General features: G+C 40.4%; 1 protein-coding gene across 3 annotated transcripts in view; it reads right to left on the bottom strand.

Annotated features, from left to right (window-relative positions):
* The window catches only part of rasgrp4 (RAS guanyl releasing protein 4), a 176,637-nt gene that overhangs the window by 42,498 nt on the left and 112,407 nt on the right, over positions 1 to 21,732 (bottom strand). For all 3 annotated transcript variants that reach the window (XM_039770783.1, XM_039770781.1, XM_039770782.1), the window contains exons 7-9: positions 1,182 to 1,355; positions 713 to 829; positions 348 to 623 (exon numbers count right to left, since the gene is read on the bottom strand). In XM_039770783.1, the coding sequence (XP_039626717.1) occupies positions 348 to 623; positions 713 to 829; positions 1,182 to 1,355 (567 nt within the window). The remainder of the gene's footprint in view (positions 1 to 347; positions 624 to 712; positions 830 to 1,181; positions 1,356 to 21,732) is intronic.

Here is a 21,732-nt window from a genome sequence, read left to right as displayed (position 1 = left end):
TTATCTTTGTGTATAATTTTGCATTCCCAATTATTTTTGAGGAATTTCCATCTTAAAATGCAGAATTTTAGTAGGTTTTAACAGAAAACTTAGATTTTGCAGGCTTTTTATTCAGCTTACAGTGGATGAATGCATGGTCAAAATGATGAGAATGAGTATAAATTTTAGGAAACCTCATACCATATGAGTTTTTTTCAAGTATATTAAATTTCCTACATGAATATATATTTTCAAGTTATGCTCATACCAAGTTGTGAAGATGTCTGTTTACAGCATAAGTTAAAATATTCCTGGTGCTGTGTACTTCTGAATTTACTGTAGAATAGAATCATGCACATTATTCTCACCGTAAGAAGGTGGACTAGGTCCTTGTTGGCTTCAAAAGGAGGAGTGGCAGTCTGGATCTGAAGAAGTTCACTCAGGTTGTTGTACAAGTGCTGTAGCTTGCTTAAGTTGATTTTGGTGTCCTCTAAGTAATCTGGCAAGGCTTCATTTAGAGATACTAGGTCTTTTAGATGTACTCCTAAAATGGGAATCTTGAACCCAGAGCATTCATTGTATACCCTTCTATATATACTAAAATTGCTATGAGAAGAGAGCAGATCTGTCATCTCATTCAAAGTCTGAAACAGAGAGGGACAGCAACAGTTTATGCCAAATATGTATTTGAGCTAGTGGTGCTAAGATACTGTATATTTACTGCTGAACTCACCTTTGTCACTTCCTGGCTGAGGTAGCTAGTAGTTTCCTTGAGCCGTGAAATGGAACTGTGGCAAAGACCTCCAATGACAGCCATGAGGGTATTGAAGTTCTGTAATAGGCGAAGCTTCTATATGAAACAAGGAAATAACCTAATTAGGACAGGATTGAAATGTGGAAGCAGGGGTCTAAAAGAGGAACAGCAGCTAATAGAAAATAACTTAAGGTGTTGAAAGAAGACAGTAAGATCAGAGATGAGCCAAATGCAGTTATTGAGAAATGCAGTCAGACAGTGAAAATCAAAATAGGTGCTAGAGAACAGTCAGTGAAAGACAAATTGTTTGCTGTCAATGGCAGTTCTGGGTGCTTTTCAAAAGTAAAACAATTTGATGAAATATTGGTCATTTTGATCATACAATGGCTAAAACCACACTGCACCCCAATATTTTTCTTACTCTTATAAAGACTGACAGCTCCAATACCTGTGCAACGTGGATGAACTTTGTAAACACTTCTGCTCGCTGCTGGGGTGTATGTCGATTTAGGATCATCAGCTGAACCCACTGTGAGATCCCATTGCACAGTGCCACAGACCTTTCTAAAGCTGGGTTCCCACGAACAGAGCTATTCACCACATAACTCCTGTAGTCCAAATACTGTAGAAAATTCAGAAGAAAGGCATCAGAAAGCAACGGAATGCTCAGTGGAGTAGTTGTTTGAAAAATTGACCATAACAGCTGACTATTCTGCTTATCAATGTTTTGACATTTAGCTTTGTAAAGAAAGTCAAGTAAATTGGTGAATGTCAAACTGACATTCAAACTGAGCTTTCTTCTTCCTATAATGAGTGTGGATGAGCAGTGCTTCTGACACACATCTGCCACTGTCTACAAGGCTACATATCAATGAGATTAAAATTAATTTAAGTTTTTGAATCCTCAAGGAAGATTGTTTATGGACCATATAATTGAAATGAAATGAATTGTTAATAGGAGCGGTTATAAAAGAAGATATTTAAAAGTGGTGTTTTAAGTTTGATCTAATTCCTTTTATTTTTATTTCAAGCGAAAAATGAGAATTAAATTCAGATATTGTCTAAATAACTATCTTTCTTTACACATCAGAAATGAAAAAATCAAAATGAATTCTATTTCATACTATAATAGTTCTACTTATAAGTGTTTAGGATAATATAAACTATTAAAAATAACCCCGGTAAAATTGTTGTTTATATGTGGATAGCTACAATAAAACTCATATAATGTAACATAAAGGGAAAACAAGCAAAAAAAAAAAAAAGGTGTTATAATAGGCTTCTTATATACTGTAGGCAATGGCAACTTTAAATTAGCCCATATGAATGAGTATAGTTATGTGAGTGTTCCCTTCAATAGACTGGCACCCTTCTCAGGGTTGACTCTTGCCTGATACTGCTGGCACATTATTTCTGTAGCCCTGTAATAGAATAAATTGATTTAGAATATTGATACTATTTAAGTAATAAATACATTTTAAAAAATTAATGTATGAGCTTTAATTTAATAAGTATTAACAACATAAGCTAAATGTCTTTCATCCAGTATTTTATTTTCTCTGAATTAATAAATCATTGTATAATCTTATAAGTATTTTGGATGTATAAATAACCATTTAAACTATACTTTCATAAAATTACACTTTATAACTCTATAGCTACAACATAACTAGTATAACTACTGTACAAGGAAAAATATACAAAGATTAAAGTTGTATATTACAAGTGCTGCTTATAAATGTTTTATTGCCAGCATCACTACTCATTTTTTAATAAATGAGGAACATATTCACATTGTTCAGAAATTCACAGATATTATATATTATTGCTATTTATATCCTAAACATTTTATTAAAATAACAACATTCTCTATGTTGTTCATTGTTGTACACAGGGCCAGCACTTTAAATAATGATGCCTGAGGGAAGGTACATTTTTGCCCCCGTCCACCCGATGTATCTTTATTGGCATGAGGTGATACACTTAATCTGCAATACATATTGGAGTACAGGCTTTACAATACAGTTTCACCATGATAAACTGCATCCCTATAACAACACACAAAATAACAAATGTAATATACATTACTTTTGCAAAAATGTTGTGAATTTCCCCTTGGGATTAATAAAGTATCTATCTATCTACAGTGCATCCGGAAAGTATTCACAGCGCATCATTTTTTCCACATTTTGTTATGTTACAGCCTTATTCCAAAATGGATTAAATTCATTTTTTTCCTCAGAATTCTACACACAACACCCTATAATGACAACGTGAAAAAAGTTTACTTGACGTTTTTACAAATTTATTAAAAATAAAAAAACTGAGAAATCACACGTACATAAGTATTCACAGCCTTTGCTCAATACTTTGTCGATGTACCTTTGGCAGCCATTACAGCCTCAAGTCTTTTTGAATATGATGCCACAAGCTTGGCACACCTATCCTTGGCCAATTTCACTTATTCCTCTTTGCAGCACCTCTCAAGCTCCATCAGGTTGGATGGGAAGCATCGGTGCACAGCTATTTTAAGATCTCTCCAGAGATGTTCAATCGGATTCAAGTCTGGGCTCCAGCTGGGCCACTCAAGGACATTCACAGAGTTGTCCTGAAGCCACTCCTTTGATATCTTGGCTGTGTGCTTAGGGTCGTTGTCCTGCTGAAAGATGAACCGTTGCCCCAATCTGAGGTCAAGAGCGCTTTGGAACAGGTTTTCATCCAGGATGTCTCTGTACATTGCTGCAGTCATCTTTCCCTTTATCCTCTCCTGTCTGCTCTCCCGTCAGTAGTGACTGGTAATGTTAGATCTCTGGCGAATAAGATGGATGAGCTGGCAACGCTAACAAGGACAGAGAAAGTTTTTCCGGGAGTGCAGCGTTATGTGTTTTACGGAGACATGGCTGCACGAAAACATCCCCGACTCTGTTGTGGATTTAAACGGGTTTCAGTTTGTGAGAGCGGACAGGGACACCGGTAGGAGCGAGAAGAAGAGGGGAGGAGGACTCGCTCTTTATGTAAACAACCGCTGGTGTTCCCCCAGTCACGTTAAGGTGAGGATGGTTGTGTGTACTAAACACATTGAACTGTTAGCAGTCGGTCTCCGGCCATATTATCTGCCCAGAGAGTTTTCCATCGTTATTATCATCATTGTTAACATCGCCCCCGACGCTAACGCGGCGCAGGCGTATGACGTCATCAGCTCGGTAACCGCGGACCTCCTGACTCGAAGTCCTGCTGCGTTTATGGCCATAACGGGAGACTTTAACCACACAAACCTCTCCACTGTTCTACCCACATTCAAGCAATATGTTGATTGCAAAACCAGAGACAATAAAACACTGGACCTGTTCTATGCCAATGCTTCTGAGGCATACACCTCCATCTCTCTCCCTCCCTTGGGCAGGGCTGACCATAACCTTGTCCATCTCCAGCCCCTTTATAAACCTGCTGTCCAGAGACAACCTGCATTCAAGAAGACTGTCATGAGGTGGACAAGGGAGACAGAGGAGACTTTGCAGGGATGCTTTGAGGCAACGGACTGGGATGTTCTCTGCAGTTCCCATGGGGACAATATAGACAATCTGACAGACTGCATCGCAGAATATATTAACTTCTGTGTGGACACTGTTGTTCCCAAAAAAACTGTTTGTTGCTTCCCCAACAATAAACCCTGGGTAACTAAAGATATCAAAGACACCCTCAATAAAAAGAAGAGAGCTTTCAGAAACGGTGACAAAGAGGACTTGAGACTGGTACAGAGGGAGCTGAAAACTGAAATCCCAGAGAGGTGTGGAATGGAATGAGGGACATTACTGGCTTGAAACAAAAGAGAGGCGTTGGGTTGGATGGAGATGTGGAATATGCAAATAATCTAAATCGGCACTTTAATAGGTTTGACTCCCCTACGTCTCCTCCCCCCACACTCAGCTCTTCTCAATTTCTCCATTCTCCTCCCTCCTCTCCTGCCCGCACAGCTTGTCTCTCTCCGTCTCTCTCAGCTGATGACATTAGAAGGGAACTGTGTAGACTTCATCCCAGTAAAGCTGCAGGTCCTGATGGCATCAGTCCCAGGATGCTCAGGTGCTGTGCTGACCAGCTGTGTGGAGTTCTACATCTGATCTTCAACAAGAGTCTGAAACTGCAGAGGGTCCCGTCACTCTGGAAAACATCCTGTCTGGTTCCAGTCCCCAAAAAGAACCACCTGTTGACCCCCAGCGACTACAGGCCAGTAGCTCTGACTTCATACGTTATGAAAGTGCTGGAAAGACTTCTCCTGAAACATATGCGTCTGCTGGTAGAACCTTGGCTGGACCCCCTTCAGTTTGCTTATCGGCCCCGTATCGGCGTTGAGGACGCCATCATCTATCTGCTGAACCAGGCTTATTCTCATTTGGACATTGCTGGGAACACTGTGAGGGTCATGTTTTTTGACTTCTCCAGTGCTTTTAACACAATCAGACCATCACTGCTGGGAAATAAGCTTACGGAAATGCAGGTGGACGCCCCATTGGTAGCCTGGATTACGGACTATTTAACCAATCGACCACAGCATGTCCAGCTGAAGAGCTGCGCCGCAGGGAACTGTCCTATCACCCTTCCTCTTCACCCTCTATACGTCTGACTTCAGGTACAGGTCTCAGTCATGTCATCTGCAGAAATTCTCTGATGACTCTGCCATTGTGGCCTGTATCAGGGAAGGACAGGAGGGTGGTGGACAGCTTTGTGGAGTGGTGTGAGCTAAATTTTTTACAGATAAACATCACAAAGACAAAGGAACTGGTTGTGGACTTTAGAAAACAGGCTCCTTTTCCCACCCCTGTCACCATCAGAGGAACTGATGTTGAGGTGGTTGAGGACTACAGGTACCTTGGGGTACACATTGACTGTAAACTGGACTGGTCCAAGAACACCAACACGGTTTTCAAGAAAGGGCAGAGCCGACTTTACCTATTGAGGAGGCTCAGGTCTTTCAATGTCTGTAGGAAGATGCTGACTATGTTCTATCACTCTGTGGTAGAGAGTGTGGTGTTTTTTGCAGCTGTGTGTTGGGGCAGTGGGCTGAAGACAGTTGAGGTCAACAGGCTGAACAAACTGATTAAAAAGGCTGGTTCTGTCCTGGGTGTCAGACTGGAGAACCTGGCGGAGGTGTCTTGAGAGGAGAATGCTGAAAAAGATTCTCGGTATCATGGACAACCCCTCTCACCCCATGCATGCCTCCTTGATGGGTCATCGGAGCACGCATAGCAAAAGACTCATTGCCTCCAAGTGTAGAACCGAACGCCACATGAAATCTTTTCTACCTGTGGCAATAAGACTCTATAATTCTTCCTCATTCTGTAGGTGATCCTTCCCATCATCACATGCACCACTTGCACTAATAATCTGTAATTTATTATATCTGTTATAGTTGTTTGTTGCTTTGCATAAAAGGAGTTATATAGTTATAATACAAACTATTAGTTATAGTTATAGTTATTTGATATTTTGTTGAGAGTTATGTTGTTATTCTGTTTATTTAGTTATTCTGTTTGCACTATTACTACTGATCTTCTTAACTCTTTATTACCTTATCTTTATTCCTCTTGTTGCACTGAGCATGTATATGACAAAAGAATTTCCCTCGGGATAAATAAAGTTCTTATCTATCTATCTATCTATCCTGACTAGTCTCCCAGTTCCTGCCGCTGAAAAACATCCCCACAGCATGATGCTGCCACCACCATGCTTCACTGTAGGGATGGTATTGGCCTGGTGATGAGCGGTGCCTAGTTTCCTTCAAATGTGACGCCTGGCATTCACACCAAAGAGTTCAATCTTTGTCTCATCAGACCAGAGAATTTTGTTTCTCGTGGTCTGAGAGTCCTTCAGGTGCCTTTTGGCAAACTTCAGGCGGGCTGCCATGTGCATTTTACTAAGGAGTGGCTTCCGTCTGGCCACTCTACCATACAGGCCTGATTGGTGGATTGTTGCAGAGATGGTTGTCCTTCTGGAAGGTTCTCCTCTCTCCACAGAGGACTGCTGGAGCTCTGACAGAGTGACCATCGGGTTCTTGGTCACCTCCCTGACTAAAACCCTTCTCCCCCGATCGCTCAGTTTAGATGGCCGGCCAGCTCTAGGAAGAGTCCTGGTGGTTTCGAACTTCTTCCACTTACGGATGATGGAGGCCACTGTGCTCATTGGGACCTTCAAAGCAGCAGAATTTTTTCTGTAACCTTCCCCAGATTTGTACCTCGAGACAATCCTGTCTCAGAGGTCTACAGACAATTCCTTTGACTTCATGCTTGGTTTGTGCTCTGACATGAACTGTCAACTGTGGGACCTTATATAGACAGGTGTGTGCCTTTCCAAATCATGTCCAATCAACTGAATTTACCACAGGTGGACTCCAATTAAGCCGCAGAAACATCTCAAGGATGATCAGGGGAAACAGGATGCACCTGAGCTCAATTTTTGAGCTTCATGGCAAAGGCTGTGAATACTTATGTACATGTGCTTTCTCAATTTTTTTATTTTTAATAAATTTGCAAAAATCTCAAGTAAACTTTTTCTTGTTGTCATTATGGGGTGTTGTGTGTAGAATTCTGAGGAAAAAAATTAATTTAATCCATTTTGGAATAAGGCTGTAACATAACAAAATGTGGAAAAAGTGATGCGCTGTGAATACTTTCCAGATGCACTCTATCTACAGGTGCCGGTCATAAAATTAGAATATCATGACAAAGTTGATTTATTTCAGTAATTCCATTCAAAAAGTGATGTACAGACTGATGTATTTCAAATATTTATTTCTTTTAATTTTGATGATTATAACTGACAACTAATGAAAGTCCCAAATTCAGTATCTCAGAAAATTAGAATATTGTTAAAAGGTTCAATATTGAAGACACCTGGTGCCACACTCTAATTAGCTAATTAACTCAAAAAACTCTTTAAATGGTCTCTCAGTCTAGTTCTGTAGGTTACACAATCATGGGGAAGACTGCTGACTTGACAGTTGTCCAAAAGACGACCATTGACACCTTGCACAAGGAGGGCAAGACACAAAAGGACATTGCTAAAGAGGCTGGCTGTTCGCAGAGCTCTGTGCACATTAATAGAGAGGCAAAGGGAAGGACAAGATGGGGTAGAAAAAAGTGTACAAGCAATAGGGATAACCTCACCCTGGAGAGGATTGTGAAACAAAACCAATTCAAAACTGTGGGGGAGATTCACAAAGAGTGGACTGCAGCTGGAGTCAGTGCTTCAAGAACCACCACACACAGACATATTCAAGACATGGGTTTCAGCTGTCGCATTCCTTGTGTCAAGCCACTCTTAAACAAGAGACAGCGTCAAAAGCGTCTCGCCTGGGCTAAAGACAAAACTGCTGCTGAGTGGTCCAAAGTTATGCTCTCTGATGAAAGTAAATTTTGCATTTCCTTTGGAAATCAAGGTCCCAGAGTCTGGAGGAAGAGAGGAGAGGCACAGAATTCACGTTGCTTGAGGTCCAGTGTAAAGTTTCCACAGTCAGTGATGGTTTGGGGTGCCATTTCATCTGCTGGTGCTGGTCCATTGTGTTTTCTGAGGTCCAAGGTCAACACAGCCGTCTACCAGGAAGTTTTAGAGCACTTCATGCTTCCTGCTGCTGACGAACTTTATGGAGATGCAGATTTCATTTTCCAACAAGACCTGGCACCTGCACACAGTGCCAAAACTACCAGTACCTGGTTTAAGGACCATGGTATCCCTGTTCTTGATTGGCCAGCAAACTCGCCTGACCTTAACCCCATAGAAAATCTATGGGGTATTGTGAAGAGGAAGATGCAATACACCAGACCCAACAATTCAGAAGAGCTGAAGGCAACTATCAGAGTAACATGGGCTCTCATAACACCTGAGCAGTGCCACAGACTGATCGACTCCATGCCACGCCGCATTGCTGCAGTAATCCAGGCCAATGGAGCCCCAACTAAATATTGAGTGCTGTACATGCTTATACTTTTCATGTTCATACCATTCAGTTGGCCAACATTTCTAAAAATTCTTTTTTTTGCATTGGTCTTAATTTATATTCTAATTTTCCGAGATACTGAATTTGGGACTTTCATTAGTTGTCAGTTATAATCATCAAAATTAAAAGAAATAAACATTTGAAATACATCAGTCTGTGTGTAATGAATGAATCTAATATACAAGTTTCACTTTTTGAATAGAATTACTGAAATAAATCAACTTTGTCATGATATTCTAATTTTATGACCGGCACCTGTATCTATCTATCTAAATGAAAAAGGTTAGCTTTAAAACAATAAAACACACAAAATAGGTGTTGAAAAAGAAGAAAAATGTATACAGTACAAACTTCACCGCTGCAAAAATATTTTTATTCAGTTTTGTGATAGCAAAATTAAATGGAAAATGAAATTTGTGTCTTTTGCTGATCCTACAAACTTTCCCACCTTGACAATTTCAGCCCTTGTCCCGTCATTTTAACTAATGCACATTGCAAATGTAAGAGGCATTTAATAGACATTGTACATGGGACTGACACCTTAATAACATTCCAGAAATTGATAAAATCAAATCAATATATACCCAATACAATATGTGAAAAAATCAGGAAAATAAATGCCAATAACTTGTACTGACCTGTAAAATCAAAATGAGTATTCGTCATATTGAATCTAGGAAAGCTTGTGATGCAGAGAGACTGTATGAACTGTTTTATGCGAAATTTGAAACTTTTAAAATGAAGGTATTTCTCACAGTTTTTAGTTGTGATATATATGTTTAAACTAGATGTGTTTGTATTTCTTAAGGTTTTTTGTACTATTATTTTTTTAATGTTATAAAATACGTTTGCATGAAATTGTAGCCTAAGGCAGTTGCCTTGTCATTTCACTCCACACACTGATTGGTTGTACATTATAGCATATCAGTAGACAGAGGCTAAGAGAGTTGAAATGGTGGGGAGGTGTTTTTTGAGAGAGTGGAATAAAGGGAACGAAGTCCTTCTTATGCACTCAAGTCATTCTTAATAACTAAGACATAATATATATGTACAGACCTGATGTTATACAGAGTTTGTCATATGTTTGTGAACAAGTTTAACATTTCATTAAAGTTAAATTGTTTTTTGCTTCAAACTTGGTACAGTTATCAGATAGACAAAAGTTTACTGGAAAAAGGGTGGCAAAAAATTGATTAAAATCTAAGTCACGTTTCATGAAGTACTTTTGAAACTAAATCTGGAATGCAATGCTTAGTTTTGTTTTTCAGGTTGCAAAAAGGGTTTTCTGAAATTGCATTTGAGAATGTTTAGAGAACAACTGATAGAATTATTATCAAACTGCTGAACTATGAGGAAAGGCTGAAAGAATTTAATCTTTTCATCTTTGGCAAAGGGAAATTATGAAGCAACAGAGCCACAATGTTTAAAATTATGAAGAGAGTTGCAGTGTGAATGGAACTAACCATTTTCAAAATGACACAAATTGCACTTGTAAGGGTAAATTTCATAAAAATGTTAAAAAATACTTTTTTCTTTTACATATCTGTATATAGATGGAATTAATTTCTAAGTAATGTACTTGATATTAGCATCTTGTAGACCTTCATAACAACTGTCAGGATAAGATAAGAACTGTAAATCATTTGGGAGCACCAAAAGCAAAATTGAGGTATAGAGTCCACAGGGACTTCTGAATAGCCAGCTTTCAAAAGTTGCTAGAGGTAGCATACATTCCCTGAAAGTGGCAGTTGCCCATTTTAAAGGGCATGTAGCCCAGGAACTATCTTAGAAAACTGGATAATTTAAAGCAGGTCAGCAGTGCGCTGTATCAGTGTGTGCTCCTAACTTCCTCCTCCTTCTGAGCTGATGTGTGTGGTGGTCTAGTCTGACCTGCTACTACACCCAGAAGCACTTCTAGGGCATGGATTAAAATTAATCAATTTTAGGGTTTTAAAGGTCATCACCTTGTGATGGTGCAGGTCTTCTCCACACTTCCGGGGCTTTCTGGGAGCCTTTTGAACCCACCACCACCAGTAACATTTCTAAAGATGAGGCTAGCATGTGAGAACACAACAAACACACAGCAAGGGGTAGGTGCATCAAGTGACGGTGCTTTATTACAATACAGTCAAACAATTTGTGTTCAGAAGTGAAGTGTCCCTTCCATAATAAAATCCAGTCCACAAATTTCAAATCCAGATTAAAATTAGTTAAAAACAAACAGCCACTTGGTCCTTCAAGTCTTCCCCGGCAAGCCCAGCACCTCTCCAATTCCATCTCTTCATCTCACCTATTGCTCACTCAGCTGGCGGAGACAGTAGCAGCTGCAGTCCTCGCTTTCTGATCCCGCATTAGCTTCCGCTTTCCTTCTTGCTCTCTCAGCATACCTTGGATCCTTGGGAAAGATGCCACCTTGGTCACACCCACTCCTTGAAAATGAATCAATGAGAACAATCTGACCCTACAGCGTTGATCCTTCGCTCCCCCACGGACCAACAACCACACTGCCTCTCACCCATCCATCTGATCTCATTACACTCAAACTTCCCTTTTTAAAGTGGGGTGAAGAGCAGCTATGGCAATCACAGCTCCTGTGTTAATGAGGGGCATGGGTGATCCTGCACGTGTGCACAAAGTATAGGGCTGTCTTCTCCCGCATCTAATGCTGAAGCCACTCAGACCATGCTACGATGCCCCCACCCGAAGACACAATGATTGCCGTTATTTATTTGTTTAAAACTTGCCAACCAGCTGCGAACCTCACTTTACCACACACTTACCAGCAGACTAGTATGTGTGAATACTGAGGACCATGTAAGAGGAGTAGTGAGAGGTTTGGAGTGAGTTGGGAGGAAGTTGGCATTGAGAGATTAGAAAATAGGACACCATCTCCAACAGGCCAACAAGGCAGCAGCCTTCGAAGGCAACAGAGGTTTTGTTAGTGTTGTATTTTAACTGTGATTGAGTATGTTTGGTTAATGAACACCATCTTTCTATATAAAATGGGAAAACATCTGACATCCACAAAAAGACTGCATAGTCCAATGAACAAATGCAGAAAGAAGAACAAAGAAAGAGGGACATAAGGGCTAGCGTATCATGTAAACAGTGGTTCATAAATGCACAGTGTGATTGAAACAGATGGACTTGTCATTATACAGTTTCTCCCGTTTTAATAAATGAGCATTTTGCTATAGTAGCTTTCATATATTTTGGAGTATACTATAAAGACATTATTTCTTTTGTGAAGAGGAACCAAACAGTGTTCACCTTATTATAAGATACTACAGAAACCCTTCTGGCTTTAACAAGTCAATATGAATTGTTATTATGAATGTTGTACAATTGATTACCATGGTTTTTTGTGTGTGGAGGGGTGAAATTGTGCTTTGGATTTTTGTTTAGGTCAAAATGAATTATTAATTTTATCATGGTAGCAAATTATGTTTTAGTGATATTTTTGTGTTGCATGCCTTTAAGGGCTTGTTTTTTATAGATGGATATATGTATATATACTCCAGCAGCAGCATACTGATAAAAAAAATATTAATTAAAGAGCAATAAAAGCGCAGTGCAAATTAAAAAATGCAAGGTGGAGAGTGCAAGGCAGGTATAATAGTCAATAATCTTGTATAGTATTAACGTTCACCCTGCCACCCACCCGGGTGGAATTGAAGAGTCACATAGTGTGGGGGAGGAATGATCTCTTAAGTCTGTCAGTGGAGCAAGACAGTGACAGCAGTCTGTCACTGAAGCTGCTCCTCTGTCTGGAGATGATACTGTTCAGTGGATTCTCCATGATTGACAGGAGCCTGCTCAGCGCCCGTCGCTCCGCCACAGATGTCAGACTGTCCAGCTCCGTGCCTAGAACAGAGCCTGCCTTCCTCACCAGTTTGTTCAGGCGTGAGGCGTCCCTCTTCTTCATGCTTCCTCCCCAGCACACCACCATGTAAAAGTGGAAGCTTGCCACAACCGTCTGATAGAACATCTGCAGCATCTTATTGCAGATGTTGAAGGACGCCAGCCTTCTAAGGAAGTATAGTCGGCTCTGTCCTCTCTTGCACAGAGCATCAGTATTAGCAGTCCAGTTCAATTTATCATCCAGCTGCACTCCCAGGTACTTATAGGTCTGCACTCTCTCTGCACACAGTCACCTCTAATAATCACGGGGTCCGGGAGGGGCCTGGTTCTCCTAAAATCCACCAACTGCTCTTTGGTTTTTGCTGGTGTTCAGGTATAGGTGGTTGGAGTTGTACCATTTAACAAAGTCCTTGATTAGGTTCCTATACTTCTCCTCTTGCCCACTCCTGATGCAGCTCACAGGAATTTCCCCCATTGCAGCAACAAATAGTGGCTTTTATTAGTTTTGGGGAAATTTCAGTGTAGGGTGTATAAAAAAAAATGACATGATTATCCAGAATTTAACATGCGCATGCTTAAATTTTTTCAGTAACTGAAGGATAAATACTGCTTAAAATTAATACTAAAATAAAATCCATCCATCCGTTATCCAACCTGCTATATCCTAACTACAGGGTCACGGGGGTCTGCTGGATCCAATCCCAGCCAACACAGGGCGCAAGGCAGGAACAAATCCCCGGGCAGGGCACCAGCCTACCGCAGTAAAATAAAATTTACAACATTATTATTTTATTGTCCATGAATTAATAAATACCAAGATAATTCAGGATGTTTTCATTTACACAAACTCTTTTGTAACAATACACTTTTTATACCAGGTTGTTTGTTAGAAGTGTCACTTTGTCAGATTTGTGACATTTGCTGTTGTGAAATATATGTTTACAGAAGTATATGGGGGAGACATTAGCTAAATAACAATGCTTATCAAAAGTAGTATTTCATAAACAATTCAAATTAATTCAAATTTAAAATGTTTTACCTGATTCTTTCAATTTTGAAGTCTTTCCTTCCTTTCTATATTTGTCCCAGCTTTAAGACTACCTATGTAAAATTTTTCAGATTGGTCTATTTAAGATTATTACTTCAGAATTTATATAAATCAGCTTTTGTTCTAGTGTTTTCAAGCTGTTTCACATAAGTGATCAGAATTTGCTATTGCTACTGCCTGTATGTTAATGTAGAATCAGTCATTACATTGGACTGATTACAAGTACAGAAATTAATCATTTGCTCCAGGTCCATTCAGATATGTGTCATATGTGCTTCACTCATATGTTAGTTGTTACACTGTTAAATATTACTTTGGTTTAAAACTCCCAATTTAATGATATGTGAATATATGGAAGGTTGATGCCCCATCCAAATTTGAACCCGGCACAGCTAGAATAGGCACCAGCTCCCAGCAACTCTGAACTACATTCACCAGTTTGAAAATGGATCGCTGGATGGACACCAGTAGCCATGTTCATTCCAATCTGAGGATGAATACTAAGCCTCTGTTCCTTTATTACAGCTGTATAAGGCACTGTATGAAAAAGCAATAATTAAACTGACTGCTAATTGGTCACATCACGATGCTGTCAAAGCACACATGAATCGTGTATCTTTATTTCTCAGCTAATTTGTTAATGGAACAAAAGTGGCAATATTGAAAGGTTTTTTGGTTTTTTTTCCTTGAAAGCTCAGTGTGATTTTCCTGCTTTATTAAATTAAACTATGTAGGATTTAAAAAAAACAAAAAACTAGAGGGGATACTCGTGATCCTGATCTGAAATTAAAGCACTGATTATATATTTATATGTGTAGCACTTTAGATTTAATTATATTAAACTTAATTTTCCATATATTTTCTAAAGTCATCATTTTTGCTTAGGTTCATCAGAAAGATTTTGTTAAATGATTTTCTGTTAACACTGAATCAAATGCTATCTGCAAATTTAAACAATTTGATTATTAAATGTATGCATTTATTTATTTAAACTAATTTATATATATTTAAATGAAAACTGGCCTTGTCACATATGCTTACTTTTAACATCTTCAATTTCACACAATCACATAGCACGATAACCTTTTATTTTCTGCCAGTTGAATCTCTGCCTCATGTAATTTTGTAAATCTTTGCTTAATTTATGAAAATGTTTTTGAACATTTATGTAAAAAATATATTACACATTTATAGGTTTGCAGGATCATTTTTGTCATATGTACAGAGCACAGTTAAATTCTTACTTGCATCTGATATTTTGTATACACTCTAATACTGTAAAAAAAAAAATTCTTCCTCATTAAACAAAATAACACAATAGCATCTTCTTTGTATAAACTTATCATTTCTTAATTATACATTCATAATCTATCTTGTCTTTTAAAACTGTGTGTATTAAATTAACTTATTAAGAAGATAATGACTTATAATCCTCAGAATCCGCTTATTCAGCTTTTACAGTATGTAAAGCTAATAATGTTAGTACACTTTACAGTGTTTGAAAACAGACAAGAAAGCTTTGAATACACAATGAGTAGCTTTTTTGAGAACTGTAAGATACATTTTGCTTGACTCTTACAGTTATTTTTATTCTTAGCCATTGTAGTGCAACTTTATTTATATACCTACTCTTTTTATGGACATGCTTTATGCATTACATATGCATTAGGAGCATTATCTTACTGGAGAAGGAACAGCTCTGAGGAGCATACAAGTCCACTACTTGGCACACTTGCAGATATGCCTACACTCAGGCAACACCTTACCATGTTGCTCTAAAGTTGCCATCAAACCTAATGTGTATATTTCTAAGATGTGAGTAGAAACTGAAACTGAGAGAAAATCTGTGTATCATGTTTAAAACATATAAACACCTTTCAGATCCTGCTGCTAACCACCTTAGAATCCAAACCAGGTGCCTGTCTCCTGTTATTTAATGTTACTGCCCTGTTTTCACTTTTAGAAGTGAAAAAATATAAATTATATTGTACATATATGTATATATTTTCTTATCAGTGTCATTTTATTCTGTTGTTAACCTGTTCCATCATTCCATTAAAGGGGACCAAAACAGTTAGTATTGTCATTAGATTAAGAAACAAGTCGAATAAAGTTGTTTGAGCAAGGAATAATTCCCAAAAACAGTAACCAAAGTAAATTAACTATATGAACAGTTTCAAAAGAAGTAAAAATTTAAAGTCAAACAACAACTTTAAAAAGAAATCTGTAGAAAAAAACATGTTTTCAAACTAACAAAAGGTCCCTATTTAAAAATTTGTATAATGTTACCATATTTCTGTTTGTTTTTCTGGTTATTTTCTCCCAATTTCTCACGTACCTTATTGCTCTGCTTTTTTAGTTCAGGCCACAATTAGAACTGGACCTATCAGGTGCAGTTGTCACCTGAGAGGGCAATAGAAGACAACTTGTTGCCACAACCTTTTTGTTGTGACATTAGTAGTAACTGCAGTGATTTCAGCTCTTCTGTAGTGTTCCTTTAGCATGTATTAAAATGTATGCAGTGCCCTTGCCTCTCTTGAGACTTTTGTTTTGATTCTTTGTTGGCTTTTTACTATTTTTTTTATAAATAGTGATTTTGAATTTTGGGTGGTACTAGGTAGTTTTAGCTATGGTATTTCTTACAAATTTATAAGGGATTTTTGACAAATTAATTTGTTTCCTAACCTTTGGCTTTGTCTGTCACTTTAAATTGACTACAGTTTACTTATTTCTGTTTTTCTTCTCTTTAGCCTGATATCTTTTTTTTAATAACTAATAATCAATCATTGCGTTTGTATTTGTTCTTTCATTTCTTATTTAGAATAATTTTCTGGGATTTTCCTTTTTATCCTTTATTGACTGTTGTTGTTTAGTTCATTATTTAATTTAGTCTTTGTTATTGAATTTAAATTATTGATTCAATTTAAGTTTGTGCAAAGATTTTTACAGTTTTGGTCCTTGTGTTTAGGAGTAATTATAAAAAAATTACTGCAAAACCTTTTCCAGGAATCTACAGTTTGAATTATTAGGAAAGTTGAATCTCTGATTGTAAATCCATCCATTATCCAACCCGCTACATATATCCTAACTACAGGGTCACGGGGGGTCTGCTGGAGCCAATCCCAGCCAACACAGGGCACAAGGCAGGAAACAAACCCTGGACAAGGTGCCAGCTCACCGCAGGGCACACGCACACACACCCACACACCAAGCACAATTTAGAATCGCCAATGCACCTAACCTGCATATCTTTGGACTGTGGGAGGAAACCCACGCAGATGTGGCTGAGTTAGTTTGTTTTATTGTGAACATTCTCAAAACTTTTTTTTTATATATACTGAACTTCTTTTGTTTTATATATATTGTAAATTTTATTTATTTTTGAATGTAATCATTGTATCTGTTGTATATAGTTCCTATTTGTCTGTTGTAGCGGGGGGGTCACTTTAATTGATGCATCACCCACAGGACGCGCATGTAGCGTACAGCAGACTCCTGGCAAAAGCTGGATGACGCTTTTGCAGGAGACCGAGAGCGCCTGACGTTGCATGTGCTGACTGTGCCCTTTACTGCTTGTCTTGTAGAAAAAAGCTGGATGACGCTTTTGTAGAATAAACGGCAGAATTCGGGTATTGCTGTGTCTGTCTTCTTCCAAATCACCAGCAACCATTCTAAAGCCGCTACATAAAACTGGTGCCGTGACCCGGATCCACTGATCAGCTACCGCCGATCGCCGAGGTCAAGCTGTGTGCTCGTGACATTTTGGGATATCAAGTTGGTGGAAGTGTGGATCTTTTGTAGCTGCTGAGATGGTTTTTGGTGTTTTGCATAAGCGCAACTGTGGTTAATATAAGTTCATGTTAAGAGTTAGTGACATAAGTTGAAATATTTAATGTAAACTGCTTTATAGTTCTTGCTCACTGTTATTGTAACTGTTTTGTTCCTGTGTGAGATATGGCAGGCAGAGGTCAACATACCTTTAATATTTCTACACAACTTCTAGGCAGGGGGAGGGGTTTGTTTAATATAGATGGAGCAGCTGGTAGGACCTCAGTGCTAACCTATGATTTAAATGAACCATTTGAATCAGAAAGTGTAAATGACATACCTGCCCCTGAACCTCAATTCTCGACTCCCGTTACAAATGACAACACTGTACAACAATTACGTGTGTTAATTGGTGAGTTGGGGAGCCAGATAGGTGAATCCATAGCCAGCTGTTTGCTGGCTAGTCAGCACCCATTCACTCCAAGTCAGCCTCCACCAGCTGAGTCAGCTAGGGTTGAACCACCTGACACAACCCTAAACTTGTCCAAAGTGAGCTTAGTAGTGAGGCCAGATATTAAAGAGCCCCCGATGTATCGTGGCGATGGTGCAGACAGATACTCCATTCAGGAGTGGATTGAGCTGATGGAGGTGTACCTGCATAAAAAAGTCCTTCCAAGTCATGAACAGGGAGATGAGGTCCTGAACCACCTCCTTGGTAAGGCAAAAAGTATAGTCAAAGTGGGACTGAAAAGCAACCCCTCACCTGGTGTTACTGTTAACCCTGAGACAATCTATTCTATATTGAGACGTTATTTTAGTGAGAGCCCTGCTTCATGTCTACCACTGGCGATTTCTATGCCACCCAACCAATAGCAACAGAAACGCCAATAGATTACTGGGTCAGGTTGAACACAGCTGCTGAAGTGGCTAATAGGCACTTGGGACGTCAGGGTAGTAAATTAGAGAATATGGATGCAGAAATAGCCATGATGTTTATCCGAAACTGTCCTGACCGTAGTCTCGCATGTGTTTTCAAGTGTAAGCCTACAAGCAAGTGGTCAATTACAGAGGTACAAGAGGCTATAGATGAGCATCAGCGAGAATGCCGAGCTAAAAGATCAGGTGCAGACATGATCAAGTCACATGCTATACAAGTGGCCACTGCCGTAACAAGTAGCAGTGTGCCAGAACCCGAAGTTGCATGTGCTCATGTGAACACAGCCAGGTGCAGCCCGCCTAATCCAACCAAGTCAAGTGAGGCAGTCATTTCAGAGCCAAATGCTCTGGAGCGTGTGTTAAGTATGCTGGAGAGAGTGTTGGAGCGCACCAGTCAGCCTGTTCATGCTACAGCTAGACCACAGGCTTCAACCCCAGCACGTTTCCCTCCATGCCAAGTCTGCGGGACGCCTCTCACTCAACACGAACACATTGTATGCGGGAGAGGAGATGTCTAACCTGTCTAGAAATAGGGCATCAGCGGAGAGACTGCCCCAAAGCCATTATTGCACAAAACGTTAGCTCATCTGATCAGGGAAACTAAGTTGCTCACACTCAGGAGGGGACAGTGTGAGTAAAAATGTTGAAGCCCTCAACCTTGATGAAGATGTGCAGTTTGTGTATACAAAGTGCCTGAAATCTGCCCCACCTGGGAGTACTGTACTGTTTCAGAACATGATTAGACTTGATAAAGCTGACAGTCTGTTTTATACCAGTGCACAGGTGGGTGATAAAGTCTCATTACAAGCGTTGCTCGACACGGCTCTATGGCTTGCACCATTAATGAGGAAGCTGAGCAGGTGCTAAAGAATGCTGGATTGGCACTGGAGATTGACAATATCCAGACTGATGTTGTGCTCATTGGCTGTGGTGGAGTTGAGGTTAGGCCCAAGTGCATTTACAACTTAATGATGGAGGTGTATGGATGTGCATTCAGTGTGCCTGCCCTGGTTGTCCCTGGGCAAAAGACCAGCTTATCCTGGGCACAAATGTTATAAAGCACCTTCTAAAGTGGTTCAAGCAGTCTCCCAGTTCTGGCATGTTGTAAGCAAACCTGAGTCCGCTAAAGCACCTGAAATAGTGCAGTTTCTTAATATGCTGTCTGGCATTAGCAGGTGGAGAGGTGAGACAATCCCAGATGCTATTGGAACCGCCAGGTTGGCGCAGGCAGTGACTCTTCTCCCTAAACAAGAACACCTGGTTTGGGCCAAATTACCTGCAGCCTCACCTCTTTCTGAGGGCAGTGCCATTTTGATTGAACCATCTAAGGCACAAACTCACAAGAAAAGCATCATTGTCTGCAGGTCGGTGTGCTCCATGAGTGGTGATAAGTGGGTCCCAATAAGAATTTTGAACACCTCTGACAAACCAATCATCTTAAAGCGCAACACCAAGGTTGCAAATGTGTCACCCTGCATTGCTGTTGAAGATTTGGATGTGACCACTGGACAGACACCAGCAGAGGAGCTTGAGCTGCAGAGTCAGACGCTGTGTGATGAAGTGGCCAACAAGCAAGGTGACCCTCCTTGTCCCAGTTTTCACGATAGCCTACATAAGTTGGGGTTGGAAGATCTGGATATTGACTCCTGTGAGGTGTCCCACCACTGGAAATCTCAGTTGCTGCAGCTAGTGCAAAAGTATGAGGATGTGTTCTCAAAGAGTAAGCTTGACTGTGGGATGGCTAAAGACTTTGTTCACCACATCCATCTGTCTGATGATCGACCCTTCAGACTTCCATATCGGCGTGTCCCACCAGGGCAATATCATAAGCTCCGTCAAGTGCTCACAGAGATGGAAGAGCTTGAGATCATCCGCAAGTCTAACAGTGAGTGGGCCTCCCCACTAGTGCTTGTTTGGAAGAAGAATGGTGATCTCAGGATATGTGTGGATTATCGCTGGCTGAACACGCGCACAATCAAGGACGCACATCCCTTGCCACACCAGTCTGACTGTCTTGCAGCTCTAGGAGGGAGCGCCATCTTTAGTGCCATGGACCTTACCTCTGGCTTTTATAACATCGCAATGGCAGAGGAACACAAAAAACTTACAGCTTTCACCACACCTATGGGGCTGTATGAATTTAACAGGCTCCCAGGGCCTCTGTAATAGCCCTGCAAGCTTCATGCGCCTCATGATGGGTATTTTGGTGACCAGAACTTCCTGACGATGCTCTGTTACTTGGATGATGTACTAGTGTATGCACCCAATGAAGCTGAAGCCCTCAAGAGGCTGGAGATGGTCTTCAGCAGGCTCCATGCTCATGGACTGAAACTGGCCCCAAAAAAATGCCAGCTACTCAGAAGAACTGTGAGGTTCTTGGGGCATATCGTGGATGAAAGTGGTGTCTCAACTGACCCTGACAAGGTCAAAGCTATCGCTGCTATGACAGAGGCTGACCTTATGATGGAGGATGGCTTAACGCCATCACAGAAGAAGATCAGGTCATTCTTGGGCATGGTCATGTACTATCAGCAGTTCATCCAAGATTGTTCCAGTATAGCCAAGCCCTTGTTCGCCCTGACTGCTGCACCTAAGGGGAGGAAAGGGAATGCACGAGGTGCTGCTTCGTTCAGGAAACTACACCCAAGTGACTGGAGGCAGGAGCAGCGTGACTCATTTGAACAGTTAAAATCTACTCTCTTGGACTCTGTTGTCCTCGCACACCCTGATTTTAGTCGACCATTCATCTTGTCCACTGATGCCTCGCAGGATGGATTAGGGGCTGTGCTATCTCAGGTCCAAGAGGGTGAAAGTAAAGCACGCCCCATTGCCTTTGCCAGTAAGGCTCTCACCCGTGCTCAGAGCAACTATCCAGCGTACCGTCTAGAGTTTTGGCACTGAAATGGTCTGTTTGTGATAAATTTAGCCATTGGCTAAAGGGACACAACTTCACCGTCTGGACAGACAACAATCCGCTAACCTACATCCTCACAAAGCCCAAACTCGATGCATGCGAGCAGCGATGGGTAGCAAAACTGTCCCCATACAACTTCGACATCAAGTACATCTCTGGTAGTAAGAACATTGTTGCAGACGCCCTAAGCAGGCAGCCCTTTGTCCAAAATCGTGTTTGCCAGAGGCTCATTAAAGAGCCGTACAAAGCACTGTTAGAGGAGTCGGAGCAGGTTAGAGAGGGCATGGTCCAGGAGGCATTTAGAGTCAGTGCTAACAACCAGAGTATCAAGTGCTCATTCCCACCTGAGAGCCTTAGACATTGCTCTATGACAAGCGGTGAAGTGTCTGCGGTCCTTTCAGGTCATATGGAATGGGACCAAGGAGCCAACCAAAGGGTGGTCACTTGGTTGGCTCAAGACCTGGAACAGCTAATCCCACCTG

This window comes from Polypterus senegalus, chromosome 12 (assembly GCF_016835505.1).
Source record: "Polypterus senegalus isolate Bchr_013 chromosome 12, ASM1683550v1, whole genome shotgun sequence".
Lineage (NCBI taxonomy): Eukaryota > Metazoa > Chordata > Cladistia > Polypteriformes > Polypteridae > Polypterus > Polypterus senegalus.
The sequence above is the reverse complement of the archived record's forward strand: the minus strand, read 5'-3'. Positions and strand labels throughout refer to the sequence as shown.